General features: G+C 37.1%; 4 protein-coding genes across 4 annotated transcripts; 1 reads left to right on the plus strand and 3 right to left on the minus strand.

Annotated features, from left to right (window-relative positions):
- Positions 1-9842: 9842 nt before the first annotated feature.
- On the minus strand, positions 9843-11426 carry LOC120772498 (palmitoyltransferase ZDHHC3-like). The gene is made up of 4 exons (XM_040101144.1): positions 11200-11426; positions 10730-11137; positions 10451-10663; positions 9843-10174 (listed from the first exon to the last, which is right to left on the minus strand). Exons 1-4 carry the CDS (start codon positions 11281-11283, stop codon positions 10016-10018), a joined length of 864 nt encoding a protein of 287 aa, XP_039957078.1. The 5' UTR covers positions 11284-11426; the 3' UTR covers positions 9843-10015.
- Positions 11427-11790: 364 nt separating this feature from the next.
- LOC120770188 (ubiquitin-fold modifier-conjugating enzyme 1) lies at positions 11791-12695 on the plus strand. The gene is made up of 3 exons (XM_040097418.1): positions 11791-12168; positions 12235-12402; positions 12493-12695. The coding sequence occupies exons 1-3, from the start codon at positions 11914-11916 to the stop codon at positions 12562-12564; spliced, it is 495 nt and encodes a 164-aa protein (XP_039953352.1). The 5' UTR covers positions 11791-11913; the 3' UTR covers positions 12565-12695.
- Positions 12696-13461: 766 nt separating this feature from the next.
- On the minus strand, positions 13462-20339 carry LOC120770187 (transmembrane protein 131 homolog). The gene is made up of 4 exons (XM_040097417.1): positions 19438-20339; positions 17945-19378; positions 14799-17847; positions 13462-14737 (listed from the first exon to the last, which is right to left on the minus strand). The coding sequence occupies exons 1-4, from the start codon at positions 20017-20019 to the stop codon at positions 14100-14102; spliced, it is 5703 nt and encodes a 1900-aa protein (XP_039953351.1). The 5' UTR covers positions 20020-20339; the 3' UTR covers positions 13462-14099.
- A 1448-nt stretch (positions 20340-21787) lies between these two features.
- On the minus strand, positions 21788-22803 carry LOC120771215 (transmembrane protein 18). Its single transcript, XM_040099117.1, has 4 exons — positions 22601-22803; positions 22423-22540; positions 22111-22259; positions 21788-22041 (listed from the first exon to the last, which is right to left on the minus strand). The coding sequence occupies exons 1-4, from the start codon at positions 22661-22663 to the stop codon at positions 21901-21903; spliced, it is 471 nt and encodes a 156-aa protein (XP_039955051.1). The 5' UTR covers positions 22664-22803; the 3' UTR covers positions 21788-21900.
- Positions 22804-23572: the final 769 nt, after the last annotated feature.

A 23572-nucleotide genomic window follows, 5' to 3' on the forward strand; every position in this document is an offset into this window, starting at 1 on the left:
CTCTTGCAACTTGCCAAGACCAAAGCCAGGGAAATGAGCTATTATCAATCAAATTACCTTAAAGTGCAAACGGCAACCAGAGGATCGGATTCAAACGAGTAAGGGTGTTAAAGTAACCTAAACAATAATGGTATATGTTGTACTATATGGGAATTCGGGTGGATGCTTTCTCTTATTTTCACACAGTGATATAGGAATGTACCAAATTTGGTTTACTTTGTCGGGCAGGTCCCAGGATGTGTGATCTCACTTAAAATAGGGCGGTACCACGACCATTGTCTAATTTGACCCCGGCTCTTACAAAGCTGTCTAACACCGTGGGTAAAATTTAATGTCTCTGGAGTTTTTTACAGACTTATCGCGCTTCCAGTAATTTTTGTCCGCAGCGTTATATGGGGAGTGAGCGGGGTTACGTTCCGATTTTTTTCATTTTCATATTGTCGGTAGGAGTTCTTATAACGTTTATCTTGAACGAACTTGTTTATTTTGGTTTGAACGTTTTGAAATGTGCATGAAAGCTATTTGAGGGCGGGGCCACGCTGTAGCAACATGTTGCAAGCGTATGAAAACGTTGATAATGTTACACTGCACGTTGGTGGGACGCAAGTTCATTTTGATTCTTTGCTAAATTTTCAAAGAATTTCTTTGGTTCCTCAATACGATTAATGTTTCCGTCTTTGAGTTCCTCCTTGCACCTCGAATTCAGTAATTAAACTCAAAGTTAGCAATTGAAGTGCGATCCTATAATGCACACTAATAATTTGGACGCTATTTACACCCCACACGACAAAAAATTTCGAATTCGGATTTGAAAAGGAAAATTTCGTTGCATAACAATTAATCATATGATTCGCTTTTGTGCGACTCGTTGCTTACCTGTTGTGTTTATCGCATTGTCGGCTGTTGTTGTAATTACACTCTGGCCGGCGGCAGACCGGCTGACGCATTGTCCGCGGCCTCCATCGGGAACGCGGTAAGGTCGATTCGGATTCGTGTACCCTATGCAAGGACGCCACGATTTAACACTTCGATACTTCAAACTTATTCTCTATAGGATATTTATGTGGCTTATGTATTTGCATGTACAGTATATAATATGTATGTGTTTTTGGTTATTTCAGTTCAAGCGCACCTAGGCAATGAGACATGAAATTACAAAAGCGCGAAATTACAAAAAAAAACGAATTGTAGGTAGCTTAACAGATATACATATATTCATACATATATAAGAACTAACTATTAATAATATTTTAATACACTAATTGCTTCTTTTACTATTTTATATTTGTGCATATATGTACATATGTATGTATATATAGGTATGCGCGTATTTATGCATATGTCGTGGTGCGATTATTTAGTTTCCTATTATCTTTTCTCTCGGAGAGATCACAACACAAACTCGACCAGTCGAAATTATTAGGTACAGGAGCTACAACAAAAATATGCATACGATATTTATATTTAGCACGCCGCAGAATAACGGAATTCATATGCCAGCTAGCGCACCAGCACACACGCGTATAAACACGAACACACAAACACACGCGAATGTGGTCTGGTAATGGCTCCCGGCCGTCGCTTCAGCGGGCTTATACACGACAGCCTGTAATCTTTTTCCTTCGCTGGTATGGTATTTTTAAAATTTTTGCTTTTCAATAATATATGCAAGTGGCCATATTCACACAAATATTTCACAATTTGCCGTTTCACTTCGAAAACACTTTTGGCTTTTGCAAATTCACTTTAAAATTTGAATATGACGAATTCGCAATTTGATTTCCACCGATAACCCACTTTAAACGACACTTTTTTAACCGCTATATGCTTGTTCCGACGCCCGTCGTCCACAAAGCACAAAATTTCAGCTGACACCGTATGCACTCGTAAAACACTGCTAACTGTTACGAATTTCCAACGCCTTACAATTGCTTTCAAAATTTTCCAACGACGATCAACGGATTCGTACACCTTATTTTTACCTAAGTACTTATGGACGGGACGTCGCTGACTGACTACACATGTTCTCAAACGATCACTTCGAATATCCCGCACACGCTCTGCTTACTTGTATTATATGTGTGTGTGTGTATGTAGGCAAGAGCCAAATCAGACTGTTCACGCACTACTCCGCATCCAGCGACAACACCTCCTGGATCTCCGACAGTTTTCCTCAGACTGAGTAGTCGGATCAGCCGGCGGCCGGAGCAATGCATGGTGGCTCGTTGCCATCGCTGACACACATACGAACACTTACACATTCACACATACACACACACCTACTTATGGCTTTTTAGTCTGCTCCGCTATTTTCGGTTTTGGTGCGAGCGTTGCGTTCGTCATTGTGGAGCTGAGACGGCGGGCGCTTTGCGCTTTTCATGTGCAGGTCGTGCAGCGCGTATGCGGAACTCATCTGCACCCATGTGCCGGTGCGCTTGTTTGTTTATGTGCAGCTATGCGGCGGTTTGGCTGATCGCTGGCATGCAGGACAGCAGACAGAAAATGCAGGAGATCTACAGTGGTGCAAAAAGTGCAAAAAGTGGAAAAACTACTCCGATTATATTAAAGAATTGTCGCTCTACTCTTCAGAAAATTTGGTCCAAATCACTGCGGCTTTAGGCCGACGGAGTTCTTGTATAACTTAATAATATATTTAATTATTTTTCAAAAATTTCAATATTATTGAATTATATTATTTATAAATATACCCTGCAAATTTCAAAACCATTCGTTGTGAACCGCGCAGGCAAGGCCTGAATCGAAGCGGGATTTTCTGCATAGACTTTAGACCTTACATATGTATCCCCGCAGGAAAAAGTCTAACCTTGTGATATCACACGATCTTGATGGCCAATCGACCAGCCCAAAACAGAAAATTATCTGCTCACCGAAGTGTTCTATCAATCAATTCATTGAATTATGCAATGTGTGGAAAGTGACACCATCTTGTTGAAACCAGAAATGAGCCCAATCGCTGAACAAAATTTAGCTCTGATCTTCTTGGAACTTTTCAAGAGTCCATAGAGTGAGGCGATGTCGCTTGGGAAGCTCGAGCGGCTGCAGTTCTTGCACAAGCTTTATTTTGTACGCTTTCAATATAAGATCTCGACGTAAAGTGCGGCAAGTCGTTCCATAAGTTCAGTCCGTATGCGAACGGCGCTGAATCGATTCTCCACAGTGTTCGTGTAAAACTATCAGCTACATAGCAGCCGTTTTCTTCACTTGAGTGATGGACGTGGTCTTCCCGGTCGAATATTATCCAATCATGATGGGTGATGGTGTTGCTAATAATACGTTCAGTAGGCCGATTATGTTGACCATGAATTGAGCAAGGCGCACGAAACTACTTTCCTTACAGAACGTGAATTTTGTAAACGTTGTTCAGGCGTAAGTTTTTCCATGATGAAATGCCAAACACAACAGACAGCCGAACGATTTTCTACTCGGATAGAATTTGCTGCTTTCTGAGAGCACTCGTCAACAACTCGGTATAAAGGAACTGTGGGACGGCATTTCAAACTCCTTACGTACAGCTGCAACCGAAACCATTGGTTTCGGAAAGTGCAAAAGAACAGCTGGTACGACGAGGAGTGCCGTGTCGCAGCGGAGAGAAAACAGGCTGCCTCACCTCGCAACGTTACGATCGACCACTACACGTGCGGGATGGGATAGATACCGAGAGTTGAAGAGGGAAGCGAGACGCATTTGTAGACAGAAGAAGAAAGAGGCCGAAATGCGTGAGTACGAAGAGCTTGATAAGCTGGCCGACAGGGGTAATGCTCGAAAATTCTACGAAAAACTGCGGTGGCTTACAGAAGGTTTCAAGACCGGAGCATACTCTTGTAGAACCCCCAAAGGTGATCTAGTCACTGATGCCCAGAGCATTCTTAAATTATGGAGGGAACACTTCTCCAGCCTGCTGAATGGCAGTGAACGCAGAACACCACGAGAAGGAGAACCCGATTCCCCAATCGACGACGATGGAGCAGACGTTCCATTGCCCGACCATGAAGAAGTTCGAATAGCAATTTCCCGCCTGAAGAACAACAAAGCGGCGGGGGCCGATGGATTACTGTCCGAGCTATTCAAACACGGCGGCGAAGAACTGATAAGGAGCATGCATCAGCTTCTTTGCAAAATATGGTCGGTCGAAAGCATGCCCAACGATCGGAATGTAAGTGTGCTCTGCCCAATCCATAAAAAAGGAGACACCACAATCTGCGCCATCTACCGTAGGACAAGCCTCCTCAACATCGCATATCAAGTTCTATCGAGCGTATTGTGTGAAAGATTAAAGCTAACCGTCAACAAACTGATTGGACCTTATCAGTGTGGCTTTAGACCTGGCAAATCAACAACCGACCAGATATTCACCATGCGCCAAATCTTGGAAAAGACCCGTGAAAGGAGAATCGACACAGACCACCTCTTCGTCGATTTCAAAGCTGCTTTCGACAGCACGAAAAAGGAGCTGCCTTTATGCCGCGATGTCTGAATTTGGTATCCCCGCAAAACTAATACGGCTGTTTAAACTGACGTTGAGTAACACGAAAAGCTCCGTCAGAATCGGGAAGGACCTCCCCGAGCCGTTCGATACCAAACGAGGTTTCAGACAAGGCGATTCCCTATCGTGCGATTTTTTCAACCTGCTTCTGCAGAAAATAGTTCGAGCTGCAGAACTAAATAGAGAAGGTACCATCTTTTATAAGAGTGTACAACTGCTGGCATATGCCGATGATATTTATATCATCGGCCACAACACCCGCGCCGTTAGATCTGCTTTCTCCAGGCTGGACAAGGAAGCAAAAGAAATGGGTCTGGCAGTGAACGAGGGCAAGACGAAATATCTCCTGTGATCAAACAAACAGTCGTCGCACTCGCGACTTGGAACTCACGTCACTGTTGACAGTCATAACTTTGAAGTTGTAGATAATTTCGTCTATCTTGGAACAAGCGTAAACACCACCAACAATGTTAGCCTAGAAATCCAACGCAGCATAGCTCTTGCCAACAGGTGTTACTTCGGACTGAGTAAGCAACTGAGAAGCAAAGTCCTCTCTAGACGAACAAAAGCTAAACTCTATAAGTCACTCATAATTCCCGTCCTGCTATATAGTGCAGAGTCTTGGACGATGTCAACAACGGATGAGTCGACGTTGCGAGTTTTCGAGAGAAAAGTTCTGCGAAAGATTTATGGTACTTTGCGCTTTAGCCACGGCGAATACCGCATTCGATGAAACGATGAGCTGTACGAGATATACGACGACATCGACATAGTTCAGCGAATTAAAAGACAGCGGCTGCGCTGGCTAGGTCATGTTGTCCGGATGGACGAAAACACTCCAGCTCTGAAAGTATTCGACGCAGTACCCGCCGGGAAAGCAGAGGAAGAGGAAGACCTCCACTCCGTTGGAAGGACCAAGTGGAGAAGGACCTGGCTTCGCTTGGAATATCCAATTGGCGCCACGTAGCGAAAAGAAGAAACGACTGGCGCGCTGCTGTTAACTCGGCTATAATCGCGTAAGCGAAGTCTACGCCAACTAAGAAGAAGAAGAGAAAAGTCAAACAACACTGAACAAACATAACATGACTGCTTGACACTACTCACAAAAAAAAGGCAATTGAAAAAAGTACCTCTACTTAAATCACTTGTTTTATATGCGACGTGGTTGGACGCATATATAAATGATCACCATGACGAGCTGAGTTGATTTAATCATGTCCGTCTGTATGTATATTCGATCTGAAAATTTGCACCGAATCGTCGAATATGTCAAACAAATTGAACGATCAAATTCATGTCCTTGTTAGGAAAATATGTTTATTAACGAGCTGCCTTGATAAAAACAGCTCAAAAAATACGCATTTTATTAAAAATGAAAATTGGTGGACGTCTTGATTGCTGCATATTTAATAAAATTCCTTTTTTGTAAATTTGGATCACTTGATTTATATTAGAGTGAAAAATAAAAATGAACATAAATAATTGCAATAATAAAAATTGTATGTAAAAGTACACAACTTCCAATTCTGGGGGGCCTACACTGGATTATTGTCCAAAGGAACTATACAATTCCTGAAGACATTATTCAGAATGAAGCTGTCATACAAACTAATCGATAAAAATCAAATTCTTTTAAGGAATCTGTTGTAATTGTGAAGAGAATTATAGTTTTAATGGAGCCCCAGTTAAATTTTTTTATTTGAACTGCATTTGTTATATGGTACACTGGTGCCTGATGTCATGTGTCGGAATTTTATTTCGATGATTCGTGTTTCAGTAACTTTTTTACAACATATCTTCGATTGAGAGATCTGAGTTAGTATGTATCGACGGAGATAAAGTGATATTTCAATTAGCCGAAGATAAACAGTTAAATTGATTCCAAGGTCCATGCATTATATGAAGCTTATATTATTTAGAGATTGTTTAAAATTAGTTTAAAAAATTTAAACAACGATCTCCCCATTCCACTTCTACTTTCACCATACAGTTTGAAAAATCATAAAATTAGTTACCTAAAATATAAGAATTCAGTGTGAAATGAAAATGCGGTATAACTCAAAATTTAGGAAGAAACACAAGTAGCTCAAGGCTCAAGGGGAATTATTCTGTGATAAACGTGAAAATTCTGATATGGTACAAGAGTGTAGGGCCCCAGAATTGGAAGTTGTGTACTTTTATATACAATTTTTATTATTGCAATTATTTATTTCATTTTATTTTTTTCTGTTTCATTATAAATACAAACAAGATCCAAAATTTACAAAAAAAAGGGAATTACTTTCCTTTTTGACACTGTGCAGCAATCAAAACGTCAAATCGGTAGTATGCTATTTTCATTTTTAATAAATGATATTTTTGAGCTGTTTTTATCAAGCAGCTGTTTGCTCATTTTTCCTGTAATTTTAGAAATTCCAATGCACCGACAAAAATTATAAGAGAACGTAAGAGACAGAGAGAGAGAGAGATTAAGTAGTAAACGGGCAGAAAGTCTCCTCACCTTTTGATATTATCTCTCCCTAAACGCAAAAAGTAGTGGCGTCAAAACTCTTATATGAAGGCACCTAAGATGTTAATATCATAACGCAAAAGTTGCGTCCATAATAATATATACATACATATATTTACATAAGTATGTACATTTGCCTGCATGCCTGGGTTTAATAAAATAATATAAATAAATAGTTAGATATAGGACATAAGTACAGTGAACGCTCCCATTAACGAAAAGCTCTAGAAACACTCTTCTCGCCATTTTCTTAAGAAAATGCGTGTATATTTACTAGTATTTCGATTAGGCATGCAATTAATTTTTATCAAAAACAGTTACATACATACATATGTCTTTTCTGTGGTTGTTGTTTAGAGACTGGAAATAGAATTTTAAAAAAAGGTACTTATTAAAATTATTAAAAATCTTCCGGCAGATGAGATCATCATGATGTACGATTATTTGAATTATCAAAGATTCCTTCAAATTTCAAAACATACTTAACCAACCAATATAACCAACTTTATTCAAATTAGAATATATTTTTTTTAAATAATTTGTTAAGGATTGGGGAAATAAAAACGCGTTGTCATGCATATTGATATATTATGAATGCTATTCATTATGTACTCATAATTGAAATGAGCTAAGCCTCGGTAAATAAACACACCTTTACAAAAAGATAATCGAAGGAATAACCAAAATAAAATTTTTTGACAAAATGGCGTTTAAAAAAAAAACTGAATTTCGGCCAAAATTTCGGACTTAAATTGTTTAAAAAAAAATTAGAGTTGGATACTTTTCTCAAAATTTCTCTTATGATAACTTCGGAAATCACTTTATTGTTGCTGTCTGTATTATTTTAACCGTACTCCGACTTATTGCGCCAGAAATTGTTTATAACTTTTCGACTTCTGCCAACTTTTTTTGATATTTCAATTATTGGAAGCTGGTACTCTTCATTAGCTTCGATTATTGCTTTCGCTTTAACCGATAGCATTTTTTCTTAAGCCATATTAAGCAATACAACAAATTTGCATTTTGTAAAAAATAACAAAAACCATATAACAGGACATTTTTTCACATGTTTTCTTTACTAGTGATTGTTGATACAAAGATGAGAAAACCTGAAAATGAAAACAAAAACAAAAGAGTAGTTGCAAGTTAATAACAAAAAACTCACAAACAATTTTATTAATCTAATGAAGGTGTGCTAACCTGGTGACGCGCAGTGTAAAAAACATTTCATAAAATTTTATTAATGAAATGAAATTTTATGAATGAAGTGAAATTTTATTGCAAATCACCACTCCTTTTATCTGTATATACTTCAAATAATATCTCAAGTAGTTATTATGAGTTAAAAAAATAGAAAAAAACATTTCATAAAATTTTATTAATGAAATGAAATTTTATTGCAAATCGCCACTCCCTTTATCTGTATATACTTCAAATAATATCTCAAGTAGTTATTATGATTTTTAGTATAAAATATAGTATGTATGGTAGTTTGTTCGTTCCTTCATCTCAATATTTCTTAATATATTTTAATCATATTCATACACATAACTATAAATTATTCGTACATTTTGTTTTAGTGACGTGTTTACAACTACTTCATAGCAGTTAATATTATTAAATATTAATAAAGATCAAAGAATACAATATTCTTAATAATATAAAAAATATATATTTATGTACAAAGGTATATTTATACTTAATTTTAGTCTTTGATTTGAAGTTAAAATCAAAAAAACGAAAATATTATAGTGTTGAGTTTTAATAAAAAATGTTTAACTTATAACCAATAAACGAACTAAATACATAATTCTTTTTAAACAACTGATTATATTATACCTATGTATTATACGCGTTTGCGTTCGCTAACTACTTCATTGAATTGTTAAAATTTAGGTTTAATACAATACAATTTCGAATATAAATTTTCAAAAATAATAGTGAACAGTAGTAGTAGTATTTATGATTATTATCTTTTTGACATAAAGACATTTTTCGCACTTTCTTTGAAATCATTTGATTTCAATCAGAATGGCTAATAATATATGTATATTGATCTATAACAATATACAATAACAGTGTTTAATATATTATTTAATGTTCTTTAAATATCAGAGATGTTCTCAAAGTTAAATCTATATAATTATTTTTAATCATATTGCATTTGCTAATTGTACGTGAAAGGAAGCATGCTTTTCACTGTTTTCATATATGTATGTAAATTAACACGACTTTTTTGGCTGTACAGATGAAAATAAAGCAAAATTACATTCATTACTTCGCAAATTGTATTCTTATATATTATGCTTCTTCAAAGTATTTATTGCAAATAATTATTATATTTGCAAATAGCGAAAGCTAGCTCAGCAAGTCGAAGCTGACTGTAATAATTACACAGCTCTTCAAAAACAATTTTGTTGCCTTGGATATCTTTGCAAATTTTGATACTTTCAAGTGCCCGGATTACGAACTTATTCATGAAAATATTCAATGTGCATATGCAATGTTTTGATAAATACCGGCTTGTTAGAAGAAATTGAATATCAAGCTAGGCTATCTCCGTAGTAATTTTGATACATTTTAAAATATTTTTCGAAATTATAATGAGGATCAGGGGAGTAATGGAGAAAAGATATTGCATTGCCAGATGACGGCTCATTACTACTAGTTCAAAAAAAAAGATTAAAAAGTTATAAAAGAAAATCCCATAAAAGGAGTTTAATTAAAATATAACATATGTTTTCGAGATTTGTCTCTTTGTTTTTAATGTTTTCTGATTTTTGTCAAGTAAAATGAAAACAAAGATTTAAAAATAAATGAGAGCAAATCTTACAAATTGATAGTTTCATGAACTGTAGGCACAAATATATTTAAAATCGATATTTTATCTAAGGCGACAAAACCAATGTAGACCAGTGTTATCGACAAATATTCATTATATAATTTACCATTTAAAAAGGGTACACATATTACAGGGGTATTAAAAGCTAAGCTAGCTCAATCTAAACGGAATAGAAATGCGAATTGAATTTCGTTTGCCATGATGGCTTCGTAAACGGTGAGAACCAGGCCAGAGAAAAACGTCCAAATACAGAGTGTATGCTCTTTAGGCGAGATTTTTTTGCCCAACGTGCTTCTTCTTTTTTTAATTGTTCTATACCCTGTAAGTAAAATTATAATTAAATTTATATTATTTATAATCCAAAAATAATATGTTTATACTCATTTAAATTTAAAATCTACCAAAATACTTTAATATTTCTTTGTTGTGGACAATATATGCATATGTTATCAAGTGATCGATAATCTAAGTAAAAACTATTCACAACACCTTTCACTACAGTGGCGAGTGATAACGATTTTATAAATATTTTATCACTTCACTTACATATATATATATATATATATAACAGATAAAACTTTCTCATATTACTTACCGTTTGGTCATTAAATATGGCAGTTAATTGTGTAGCCAACATAATAAGAGTAAAAATTGCAAACAATAACGCTTCGAATGATAAAAAGAGTAACAAAAATATCGTTGCTGGTGGTGAATACGGTGAACATTGTCGCCATTCCGTATGCACACATTGCGCGAATTCAGTGACAACTAAGAACATAGAATGTATGGATATAGCAGCAATGTAAAACTGTGAAACCGTTAATCAACATTATTTACAAGCTTTATGTATTTGTATATGAAAACAAATACCTACCGTAAATAGTACAAAGTATTTCTGATTATTTTCACCGACGCAATTATTAACCCATGGACAGTGATGATCCATTTTACGAATACAACGCTGACATACTGAGCAGTGATGGGCGCGTTCCGGTTTAATGCTGCAACATTTCGGGCACTTGAAAAACATTTCACCTTCACGGTAACCCATCTGTTCGATCATTTCTTTTGTTGCATTTCCCCGTGGCACTGCACCGGGATCTGACAACATTGTACGAATATGCGAGGCGAAAGCGAGAAAGGCAAGTAATTGGAATATTATAATGTTTATTGTACTATACACCGGATATGGACTTGGGAGTAGTATCACACGCATTACGACGAATTCCGCGAACAGTATTAGCAGCCATGTAAACACCGCGCAGACAATACCACAAATATCCTTTATTACCAAAAATGTAGAAAAGTATTAGACATGAAATATTATGAATTGATGATAATTACCTTTACACACCAAGCACGCCCTCCGCAGCAACGATTATGCATATCCCTACTGCCGCCATGTAGTGTTATATATTGAGAATGCATTCCTTTGATCCTCGCAATAATAATATATATTCACTCTTTAATTAGTAAGTTGCATATGCTAATATTTTACAAAAAATACAATTGTTTAGTTATTATGAAAATCTTAGCTCGGCCATCATTTCAACAGCTGACGGTGTTGCTGCCACCTGTTTGCATACAGCTGAGCAAGCAATGGTGATGCCTTACCAGAGAACTAACTAAAAAACATTTATTATCTGCGTAATAATTTTTGATTTCAGTGTTCCTAATTTCTGATTGACACGTGCTTTGACATGAGAGTTCGAGGTGTACATTTGTATACGTTTGTTCACAACGAGGCGAAGCAAATCGAAAGGAAGCGGAATGTTGGAAAACTCTCATCTCATTTACACTATGTTGGCTATGCTTCGTTGTTGCGGTATGAACTGTCAAACAAAGCGAGGAAAGTTGTATGCGAATGGCCCATAAAAGGGAACTTTATAAATTTTTATACAGCAACACTCGTTTTTAGTACTATTTGACGTGTCGTTTTTACTTCAAGTGAAACTTGTTATTAACTTATATGTTAATGTTGTGATAAGTTTTATTCTATTTTCATTAGTTATAAAACTATTTTGCCAAAATAGCAATTTAAGCAAAGCAATTTCCATAATGGTTGACGAATGTACAAGGAAGACGCTTAGCAACATTCCATTACTGCAAACCCGTGCAGGACCAAGGGACAAAGAGTTGTGGGTGCAAAGACTAAAGGAGGAATATCAAGCGCTTATTAAATATGTTCAAAACAACAAGGAATCGGGGAGCGACTGGTTTCGATTAGAATCCAATAAGGAAGGCACACGTTGGTTTGGGAAATGTTGGTATATGCACAATCTACTCAAATATGAGTTTGATATCGAGTTCGATGTAAGAAAATAAAATTCAAAAGAAAAATTTGATTTAAACATTGCCGCCATATGTTTAATATTTTAGATACCGGTAACATATCCTACAACCGCACCAGAAATAGCTCTTCCTGAACTCGATGGGAAAACTGCAAAAATGTATCGAGGTGGTAAAATTTGCTTAACTGATCACTTTAAACCACTGTGGGCGCGCAACGTACCAAAATTTGGAATCGCACATGCAATGGCTTTGGGTGTAAGTCAATAAAATCACAATCTGAGTTAAAATATTTATATCCATAAGTTTTAGTGATCCTAATTTTATAAACCTTTCTTTGACTTTCAGTTAGCACCATGGTTAGCTGTTGAAATCCCTGATCTTATAGAAAAAGGCATAATATCTTATAAAGATAAATGATATAAAAGATAAGTTATAAAAGAACAAAAACTGGTACCATAATAGAAAGCCTAAAGTGTTGTCGTGCCTGAAAGCAACTGAAATAAATTTTAAATTAAACAATAAATTATAGTTTATCTGTTTCGGTATACCCAATTCCACTTTATATTTTCGCAAAAATAATAAGTTAAAATGGAAAAATGTATCGGTCATCATCACTTATTAAAGTGACACGTCAAATTGGGATCCAAGCACTTATATAATATATGTATCAGAGAACTGCAACGAGTAATTGCATCAAATCAGTTGACGCTGGCGGGTACTCGAATTGATCAACAATGTTGTCTATGATGAACTGAATGTTTGTTCTGATTTAATCATACTCGTTGCAGCTCTCATGAATACTAAAAATTTGTTAGGAAAATGAAGTTCGTGCAATTACGAAAGTTGGATTTATCAAACTATATATATGAAAACTTTTTGATAAGCTAAAAATAACCGCACTTTAATCGGGCTCAGCGACCGTCTCTACATTGTTGAAATAAATACACGATAGAGTTTGCAAGTAAATGAAAATTGTTTAATGTATGCTTGAAATGATGTATGTATGTATGTATTTGGTTTGTATGCATGTACTTATTTATGAATTTCATTCTGTGCGTTGACTGCACTTAAGTCCATATATATAGTTTTTAAATTAAATAATTCATTGTGTTTATTCTAAAGAATTAAAGTTGTGGCTATTGTGAGGAAATATGTATATTGTAGATTGCTATTCTGGGCGTGTTGAGCAACACTCTTGAGTACGTATGTATTTTCACGTATATAATTTCACTTCATATATATTTTTCTTTCTCTACTTTTTTGTAAGTAAAAGTACAATTTCCAAAATAAATTATAAATTTTCTTCTTTCGCGATATTAAAATTAAATAACAAAGTCAAGTGAGTGGTGAATATAAATAAAATAAAAAAGTAAAGTAAAAATTTTTAAAGTACAGTTTTCATATGGCTTCAAATTGATTTCACTCCTTTCATTTAAACACCAATTATGACTTCTTACAAACATGTAGGAAAGGAAAAATAAGACAAATTTTAACAATAACGTTCAGTTATGCAATTTCGAATTTCACGTGATGAAATTTCAAATTTTGATCGCTTCACTTTATTTCTGCAGCTCTCTCTATCTCTCATTCCAATTTTATATTTTAAATTTATAGATCATATGTTGATACAAACGGCCAAATATTTGAGAAATGCAAGGGTGAGCATATGGCAACAAGTTTCACAATATAAATCTAACCAACTATAAAATCTGCGGTTATTTCATTTGTCTTCAATCTTCAAAATTTTCACGACATTAAGTAATAAATAATCTACCCGTTAAAAGTTTTGCGGTCAATGTAGATACGTTGTATAGCTATGTTTAGGTAGTTCGTAATATTTTGTGGAAAAAGAAGACAATCTTACAAAGCTCATCAAAAATTGCATCGCTTATCAAAAACTTGCTCAACCTAACACTTTCAAACATTGAGGCCGGTCACACATACAGCTCGCTTTACTTCATGTTGCCATTGTTCGTATTGCTATTATTACTATTGTCACGTTTCTGCCAGCTGTCCGACCAAATAGAGCTAAGCGAACTAAATGGATCGAACGTCTGCATATCGGCTGTGATGGTAGCACCTGTATCAGTTGACGAAACATTTAATGATTGTTGTTGTTGTTGCGTCACTGCTTGAGTATTGTTGTTAATACCCTGAAAGTTGCTTTCCAGGCCTGGCGGCGGACGTATAATAGTGGAGCCACCACTGCCGTTGACAACACTGCTAGTTGATGAGAGAGCAGCGCCAATTGGCCAAGATGTTGTTCCGGTATTACTACCACCAACTACGGGAGCACTTAAACCACTAATCAATGCAGCACAGGGAGGTGCATTTGTAACTGTCGTAGATAGAGCAGCGCTATTTAGACTTGGAGTGTCATGCTGTCCTAAATATGCCATTGGCGACCAAGTGCGCGAGTTGAGTCTTGCCCAATCGACCCCTTGCATCAATTGCTGCTGTTGTTGATGTTGCTGCTGCGCTTGAACATGTGCCTGCACTTGAGCTTGTAACTGCTGCTGTCGTAAATTGTAAATATATTCGAAATATTCGTTTCGTGCCTTTTTTATTTCATAGAGTTCTGCGTCCATTCCTGAAGTAAGCAAAATAATATTGCGAGTCCAACTTTTGATCAATCATCTATGGATACTTACCTCTAAGTTGACTGTTTCCATCATAATCGTAAGTGGTTAAAAGATCGGAGAAAAAACTGCAGTCCCCAGTAGAGACAATAGGCTTTGGAATTTGAAGACCATTGCCACTATGGTTGCTACTTCCGCTGCTGCTACTGCTACTGTTAACTGGCTCCCAGACAGGAGTAGAGGAAGGCGATTTTTTGGAGCCAATCGGACCGAGTTCAGTAGAATTCGTAAGGGCCGCCTTATCCAAAGCTGAATCTCCTGAGGTTTGCCCAAAAGACTGCGTTTGTTGTTGCACCTCTTTGCTGGTAAAATCTGATTCATGTTCCGGCATTCCCTTCTCTTTGTCCACAAAAAAGAAAGCTGATTTGCTATCACTAATATCCAAATTAGATTTATCGTTTGCTTTAGATGCATTTTTAACCAGCACACTGATGGGCTGTGCCTGCAATACGTCACTGAAAGTAGCCTGACTACAAGTATCCCATGGAGAACTTAAGCATCCCATTAAACCACCCATTCCACCGGCTACACCGCCCCCACCGAGACCACCATTGTCATTTCCATTCGTAGGCCTAGTGCGTGTTGCCGCACCAGCAGTTGCTGATGCATCGCCGAAATTAAGTGTTCGCAATGCGTTTGCTGCACGTTGACGACTTCTACGTTCAGCTCGTCGAGATGCATTCGCCGACGATGAAGAACAATTCGGAACAGCAACATCATTTCCTATATTGGTTGAGCTTCCGTTTTGTAAGTCTTTGCGACGCTCTCGACCTGGTGTCTTCCCATACTTCGCACTGGTTACAGAACTTTGCGCGCCCACATCTTTAATGGACGAAGAGGGTATTGAAATGGGTACGGTACTAGATGGAATATCAGGCACGTTGCTCTTCACATTTATATGATTCATCGCTTCGCCGACGGTAGACTTGTTGGTATTACTGCGTGTATTTTTTGTGCTACCAGGGTTGTTACCTTGTGCCTTTTGATAAACAGTACCGACGCTTGGCGGCTCTTTATCAGTTTTTTCGCCTATTTGCACTGAAACAGCAACCGTATTTTTTGACTTCCGCGCCCCACGTGGCTGCTGCTGTTTAGGCGGGGAAGTTTGCACCTGCGGTTGTGTTGTCGACGCTTGTGTTTGCTGTTTCTTTCCAGCGGTGTTGCTGTTGTTTGTACTACCTCCACTGTTGCTTCTATCTAATTTATCACTGTGCGTATTTGATTTGGGTTGCGTTGGTGCTGATGAACTTTTCCTACCACTATTTTCACTACCAGACGTCGGGTAACCCCCATTTATGCCACTGCTGGGGTTAGTTTTATCACTGTCACTTGTGGGTTTCGTCGGTGGAACACTGCTCTTGAAAACATTCAAGTCCAGTGACCACGGTAAACTTACACGGGACGACGTCGCGTTACCGCTCAAGTGGTTCTGTCGCTTTAAACTACGTTTCTTTACACCATTATTTCCGTTGCCGCTGCTACCACTACTGCCACTGCTGCTACTGCTGCTGCTCGCACTACCCTTCGGTTGTTGTGGATGAATAGCACCACATCGCGTTTGTTGTACATTCGCTGCTGATCTACTGACCGTTTGCGGTTCATCTTCGGTCGCATGTGTGGCTGCTTGCGCCTTCAGCGCAATATTGCGCAGATTAAATGTCGGGTGCACAGAACCCTTGTCGCGCGCTTCATAAAGAGCCGTCTGACTATGCAATATGTTGTCATAATCAATATGAGCGGCAATCAAAACAAAAACAAATGTAGTAGCCAAAACCACGATTGCCGCACTACGTATGCGCTCTTCCCATGGGGGGCGTTCTATCAAGACGGAACATTGATCGATTGTGCCTGGTGGCAGTTGGGCGACTATTGTATACTCCACATCGTAAGAGAGATTGGTATGTATCTTTAATGGTACCATAATGCGATTCATGGTAAAATCGGGCGTAAATATAATCTCAATCTTTTTCGTCTCATTCGCCTTCAGTGCAAAACTGTTGCAGTCCACTATTTTGAAACCATAACCAGAGCACATTTGATCACCAATTTGAAATGTCTCTATCCAAATTGGAATTTCGCCAGTGTTTCTCGCAGTGAATTTCCGTTTCAATAATGGATACTTGATGGCCCTAAAACCATTGTGGCTGCTAAGCGTGTGTTGGTGCGTGGAAGATGGATTACAAATCGAGAAATGTTTTTCAGTAAAATTAAATGTTAGCGATACATTTGAACCGGGTTTACGGTTTCCTAGACGGAAATCAGACTCTACTACCTTCGCGCTAACCCAAACAGCTTCGTAGAGTGTTAGATTATTTCTTATATGTAACAATGTACAATAACTATCTGCCACAGGTGCCTTTAAACGAACTGTTACAGGTAAGCTCGTGTGTGGGTGGAGAAGTACAGGTTGACGTGGCGCACCTCTTGGCAAAGAAAATACTTCCTTATCGGTTAAGTAGCAATGCGGCACGATATCCACTACTTCGAGAGGCAGTGACAGCTGCGTATCTTTCGCATATGATGGATCAGCGAGGAAGTAATCTAGTAATACCGGCGTGTCTGCCGGATTACTGAGTAACACCTGTACTTCGTGAGATTTACCCACTTCTATAGTTGGCAGCACTGGTTTCTCAGTGACGAACTTCGGCCACTCAATGTCAATAATCAACTGTAACAGGAATCGCCGCAACTCATGGCTATTCAGTGTAAAAACGATGTTTTGAAAGTCGTACTTTAGGTGGCGAAACAACTCGGTTCGTCGACGTAACTCCGTCTCGTCAAAATGTAAATTGTTGTTAAGGCCACCACGCGTGTTTGATGGTGCCGGGAAGGCAAGACTGTTAGTTCGACCATCTTGCTGTATATAGCAACGATTTTGGCAAAACAATGAGGGATTGACATGTATCCGACCCACCTTAGTCATAGCATTGCCTTCGATCGTCGAACCGTTAACGTTGTAATCCTCGAAATGTAACCCGGCATCAGTGAAATTTATAGAAGTAATGTGTATGGAGTGCTGAAATGTGGAGCGTATTGCTAGTTCTGCTGAACATTGTTTTCCCTGAAAGCGACAAAAAAAAAGGTATATTGTAAAATTTTGTTGTCTTATCCCTTGAATATTTACAAAGAGCTATGTCAGAAATATTTTATTAATTTACCGGAAAGCAGTTATTGAAGTAAAGTTGCTCTTGATCCACCTCCAATTTGCCGATCCATGTTCGAAAACGTACCGTTGTTGTGATCTCCTCATAAGCAGTCCATATTTTTAGGGTACATTGATGTTGCTCGGTTATGTACGATTGTATCGTTACTTGAAAAACAGCAACATCATCTTCCTCCAATTGAGTGCATAACTTGAATTTTGCACTCTCTAACTTAAGCGTTGCATTACGTAACGCTCGCAATGAAGACGGCCGTAAACATCCTCGGAAGGTGGTATGAAAGTAGACACCTTGAGGCGATTGAAAGTTCCAAGTGGTCAGCTTGACAGGTAATGGATTGCGATTGCGCAACACAATGTAACCGTCATGTGATGTCTCTGCCAGCGGAATTGCTCCTAAATTCAGATCAACGTTATATGGCCCATCAGCTTGTATGCGCGCTGTATCATAAGTGGAGACATGTAAACGGCCACCACAAACAACCAGTGGCACTTGAATATGTGTAATATTAGTAGATACGTGTAAACTAGCTTTATATGTCATGCTTGAATTAATCATCTGAAGTTGGAGCAGTGCTAAAGATCCACCCGCTGGCAGTACCAAGAAGCCTGATGCACCGTCAGCTATCGCATCAAGGTAGTCGCTACTAAACTGTGCACGTAACGCTTGACTACCTATATCTTCCTGTGGTAGGCTTACATTAAGCAATGCCAGAGGAGTTTCGTAGTCATTACGTAGCACTAAGGTGCGCTTATTGCCGCCCCGCGTACCAAGTGTAGCTTGTGTTATAAATGTGGTAGAATTACTATCATAATGTAGCGAACCCTTGAATAATTCTGCTCGAATTAGTATCGTAAATTCTTGCGTTGACTGAGTGACGCTGTCCTGAAGTGGCTCCCTTGGTATACTCTTTATAATCATCAGCTCATCCAATATTGTTGTGCTATCAAATGCATCTGCCTCTAGAATGACTACTCCATCTTTCGGATCGAATGTCAGCCCAGATATATTACGAAGCGTAAAATCGAGTAACTCGTACTGTTGTCGCATATGCGAACTGTGCAAATGTAGCTTAAACTGAATCGGTTTCACGCTGCTGTCCCGAACTAGATCCTCCCCGTCTTTTGTTGAAAAACGACCGAAGTCGATAACGGGATTATCTGCATATAATCCGTGTAATGGTAAAATTTCAAATTCGACCGGTATTACCAACACATTTCCTTCTGTGCCCACAGTATCACCAATGCCTTCTTCAATTTGATTTGATATTTTTATACGTATATAAGCCGTATGATTACCAGCGGTTCGAGCATGGAAACGTATTCGAATAACTGATTTCGTTTCATATGGCGGTATCTCCCATAAAGTTTGTGGCCCTTCTTGCCCACCACTCGGCAGTTCTAATTGAAACAAACCTCCACTGCTATAAACCTGAAATACGATGTTACTTACTTATAAAGATACAGAGCATTTAAAATATTCTTCCATACCTCAAGTATTTGAAGTGGTGTACTATGTGGATTATACATTTGAATTTCAGGAGTAAGTGTCGCATTAAGTGGAGCCTTAATCCCCACCAAAGGTTTAAGTCTGTACGGGCAGTCTCGACCCATACCACGAACTTGCAATCGTGCTTGTCCGAATGATGTGTGAATTAGGAGATCAGTGGCAACAATACCGTGCATGCGGGGTAAAAATACCACATTAAATGTGGTATTACCCTGCGGTGGTACAACTTTTGCCTCGAAGAAACTCGAGTAGAACATAGGTGTACGCCCAGACACTGATGTCAAGTACACGCTTCGATTGACATTTTGATTCAAGAGTGTAACTGTGTATGCTCGTGCAGTACCTACAGGACACGCTTCACCAAAGTCAACCAAAGGAGGTTCGAAGCGCAAACTTCGTTGAAGCTCATCACTAGTTGCGTCTGTGACAGGCGTTAAAGTCTCCAAGACAGAGGGTAGCTCAGTTGAGGAATTTAACTGTTGTGTTTCACTGCTACCTATATCGCCGGCTACGCGACTTAGGAGTAACATGAGCACCCATGCGAGTGACGAAGGTCGTGACATCTTGACGTAAAAATAATAACTTTACCTTTCGTCTGTAGATACACGTTTCTTTCAGCCGGTAGTGGCTTTTTGGGTGTGCTTAATGGCCGACGTTTGTCCTTCTTCTTCCTTTTTCCTTATAGCTTTCTTCCTTTTAAAGTCCTATCAGATTCCGATCAAAATCCTTTTATTTGTATTTCTATTGTTTTTATTTTCCAAATTACTTTTATGTTTTTATATAAATGTTTTTGGCATTTCTCTGCACATTCTATTTTTTTATCTTAAAAATATTTATCGCCTGAAAACACTACACTATCAGCCTGTCGTCTGTAAAAGTGCAAAAAATAATAATAATCAGACTGTCAAGCGTATGTCATGGGGAAGCGATTGCCTAAAAAATACGAAGCACATGACGTAAGATAATCGTGATAGGTAAAAACACAAGAATGGCTTTGTGTATAGGTATTTTATTTTGATTGCTCTGCAACACTGGACGAGAATATTTAAAGGCCCATTCAAGTGCTGAACACATTGACGCCCGGAACACATAGAGAGCGACAGACTGCAAGCGACATCTGTCAAATATTAAAATACACACGATCCAATGGACACAGTTATTTACACAGCTGCACTACTATACGATTGCAGGCCGACGGTTGACGTTCTCGCTAACTTTAAAATATTCTTATATTTGCCAACGACCGCAGGACGACAGTAGAGTTGACAGTAGAGAGGAGTGATACCACTAATATGTAAAATGTAAAATTATTCAAAGCTCTAACAAACCTGACGTTAATTTACAAATAAAAGCATAAAATAACTCTGTTATATCATTTGTAACAATTAATAATTTAAAACAAATATATTTCCCCATTTACTTATTTTCTGCATAAAATATTTCACTTTGAACAAAATATTAAAATTTCATTGAAGTGAAAGATATTAGTATGGCAACAACGAAATTGTGTACATACAAAATGGACTACTGTGTTGTTTTGTGTACATGTCAGCGATTGTTATGTCGCTGCCTTCTTACAAATGTTCATGTAGTGTAGCCATGACGTGGCTTCAGATACAACTTTCCGCGCTTTGTGGTGCTTTGTGAACAATTCATACTGAAACAACGAGGCCCAGAAAACAATGGTTTGCTTCAATTAACGGTTTATTTTCAGTGTTTCTCTGTAATAAAAATAGGGACCTTTTTTTGACAAAGTGTAAAAAGATTAGGGATGTCCAACATTTTGCTTTGCTTCGCATCAAAAACTTTTTATGTGAACGTACTAAACAATAGCGTACATCGAACTTTATTTTGTCAAAACACATCTCTGACGCAAAGCGAATTAAAAATGCTGTGTGAATTGGCCATAAGATATCGGCGATCCTTAAATTTAAATATGTACATATGTATATGTATGCCTTAATATTCATAAACTTAGATAAAGTCAAATTATTAGTAAACGCAGTCATAAAACTGGAAACATTTAGACTCATATACTTTTAAAATTAAATGTAATATAAAATGTAAGGCAGTTGATTATTTGTTACTATATCGGAAGCTGAAATTTAGAAAGTCAGATCTTACAACATTCGTATAGTTTGTCAATATGTTTAACTTGTGACTATCGGTTCAAGTTTATGCGATTTTTACATTTTAATTTTTATGAAACTTCTTTTTTTAATTTGAACTATTTCTGCACAATTTCTGTGACGGTAAATTACGAAGAGTATTCATATCAATCATATGTACAAAAGTAAAAATCAATAAAAAAATACGTTTTTTACTTTATTGATGTAAATTTATTTATTTAATTTAACTTGTCAAACTAAACTTAAATACTACTGGTACAAATAGTTTTTCTACAATTATAGCAGATTTTATAATAATTTATATTCCAAAATAGTTTAATCCGATTTTACGTGTTCTGATTTAACTTCTTTGGTTGGCTCTGAGTTCTTTTCTTGTTGATTTCGCTTCACCTGCTGCAGAAGCTGTGCTCTTTTTAGCGTAACCATAATTTGCAACGAGTTGTACATCCAAGCACCCTTAAATATTATGAATCAATTAAATTTTCCCAATTTGTAGAGTATCTAATCGTTTGTTACTATACTTACAATTATTAGCATACAATTAAGTAATATCGGTATTGAAAATACTGTCGAAATGAAAAGCCCATTACTATCAAAATATTGCTGCTTAGAAAAGCTCTTCCATTTAGCTGCCGCAAATTCGTTAATGCTTTCCGAACAGTACGCCGCTGATACTAAAGTAGAAAATATTGTTTAACCTTGAAGCAATAAATAAAGATAATCGGAATTTTTATCCGGACAAGGACTGCCAACTCGGCACCATTCCTCGAAATTACTGCAGACATATTTTCTGGCGCTACAACATCAACAACAACATAATTGGAATATATAACTCACATAATATTAGAAACAGAAATATTTGGAAATTAGTGTTGTTCCTTGTCATCAGAGTAGTCACCGTTGTAAGAACATGCACCGCTATAAGCGCAATCAGCCACGGATCGTTCCAGTCAATCTGTATATTAATGTGGCTTATTAATGTGTTTACTATACATTGATTTTTTTTTGCACTTACACTTGCCAAAAATGACCAATATCCGGTGATTTCATTAACTTCAATGAAATTCGGGTCCACCATTCTTAATCTTTTTGCAAATATCCAGCAGTTTTAAAACCAAAATGTTCTCTTTGCCAACAACAGTTTTATCAAATGTAAATAAAGAAGAAATAAACGAAAAAGACGCTCTGAACACATAGAGCGCGACAGATTGCAAGCGACATCTGTCAAATATCAAAATGCACACGTTCTTGGGGACACAGTTATGTAGTTGTGCAGCTGTCTCAATAACTATGTCCATAAGAACGAATGTATTTTAATATTTGACAGATGTCGCTTGCAATCTGTCGCGCTCTTTGTGTCAGAACATTACTATAGAAGAGAACGTCAAATCAACATTTAACAATATTAAGTTACGTGACGTCATAAAAGACAAAATTGATTGACAACCACTAAGAAAGTTTGGCATTTTATTACTTCAAATAAATCTTAGTTGTAAAAGGTAATAATTTTGCTATTCCAAATGTATTTGTAAACATACATACAAGTCTAATAGATATTACATTAATTACCAGAGAGCTCTAACAGAGTTTTTTAATAAAACTTCTATGAGTTCCTTAAAGCCGACTCCGTAAAACTATCCCGAATACATATGATTGATCATTCCTTACGATTTTTTATTTGTCATTACGTGCTTGATCTTAGATTGGAAAATTAATTTTAATTAAGATTAAACAATATTTAAATAAAAAAAATATATATATATCGCAGTAATTTTGACTATCTAAACTCCAATACAATGAGAACATACACAACGTGGAACTCTCAGGCTCTTTGCGTAAAAAATTAGATGAACCGACACAGAGACTTAACAGAAAGCTTTGGTAATGTTCCTTGGTATATTACTTTTTCTATAAATATATTTTTATTAAGTTGGAATGTTTATAATTACCCAAATATGTACTTTATTACGTACTGTTAAGTAAAATA

This window comes from Bactrocera tryoni, chromosome 3 (assembly GCF_016617805.1).
Source record: "Bactrocera tryoni isolate S06 chromosome 3, CSIRO_BtryS06_freeze2, whole genome shotgun sequence".
Classification (NCBI taxonomy): Eukaryota; Metazoa; Arthropoda; class Insecta; order Diptera; family Tephritidae; genus Bactrocera; species Bactrocera tryoni.

What these genes read in the sequence shown, in the direction of transcription:
- LOC120772498 (XM_040101144.1), bottom strand. Translation starts at nt 11,283, where the DNA reads ATGCATTCTCAATATATAACACTACATGGCGGCAGTAGGGATATGCAT. An exon ending in GGCGTGCTTGGTGTGTAAAG is followed by an intron (nt 11,138 to 11,199) that starts GTAATTATCATC and finishes TTGGTAATAAAG; the next exon opens with GATATTTGTGGTATTGTCTG. An exon ending in CCATATTTAATGACCAAACG is followed by an intron (nt 10,175 to 10,450) that starts GTAAGTAATATG and finishes TTTTACTTACAG; the next exon opens with GGTATAGAACAATTAAAAAA.
- LOC120770188 (XM_040097418.1), top strand. Translation starts at nt 11,914, where the DNA reads ATGGTTGACGAATGTACAAGGAAGACGCTTAGCAACATTCCATTACTG. An exon ending in AGTTTGATATCGAGTTCGAT is followed by an intron (nt 12,169 to 12,234) that starts GTAAGAAAATAA and finishes TTAATATTTTAG; the next exon opens with ATACCGGTAACATATCCTAC. An exon ending in CACATGCAATGGCTTTGGGT is followed by an intron (nt 12,403 to 12,492) that starts GTAAGTCAATAA and finishes TTTGACTTTCAG; the next exon opens with TTAGCACCATGGTTAGCTGT.
- LOC120770187 (XM_040097417.1), bottom strand. Translation starts at nt 20,019, where the DNA reads ATGTCACGACCTTCGTCACTCGCATGGGTGCTCATGTTACTCCTAAGT. An exon ending in CACCACTTCAAATACTTGAG is followed by an intron (nt 19,379 to 19,437) that starts GTATGGAAGAAT and finishes ATCGTATTTCAG; the next exon opens with GTTTATAGCAGTGGAGGTTT. An exon ending in ACTTCAATAACTGCTTTCCG is followed by an intron (nt 17,848 to 17,944) that starts GTAAATTAATAA and finishes TGTCGCTTTCAG; the next exon opens with GGAAAACAATGTTCAGCAGA.
- LOC120771215 (XM_040099117.1), bottom strand. Translation starts at nt 22,663, where the DNA reads ATGGTGGACCCGAATTTCATTGAAGTTAATGAAATCACCGGATATTGG. An exon ending in ATTGGTCATTTTTGGCAAGT is followed by an intron (nt 22,541 to 22,600) that starts GTAAGTGCAAAA and finishes ATTAATATACAG; the next exon opens with ATTGACTGGAACGATCCGTG. An exon ending in TTAATTGTATGCTAATAATT is followed by an intron (nt 22,042 to 22,110) that starts GTAAGTATAGTA and finishes ATAATATTTAAG; the next exon opens with GGTGCTTGGATGTACAACTC.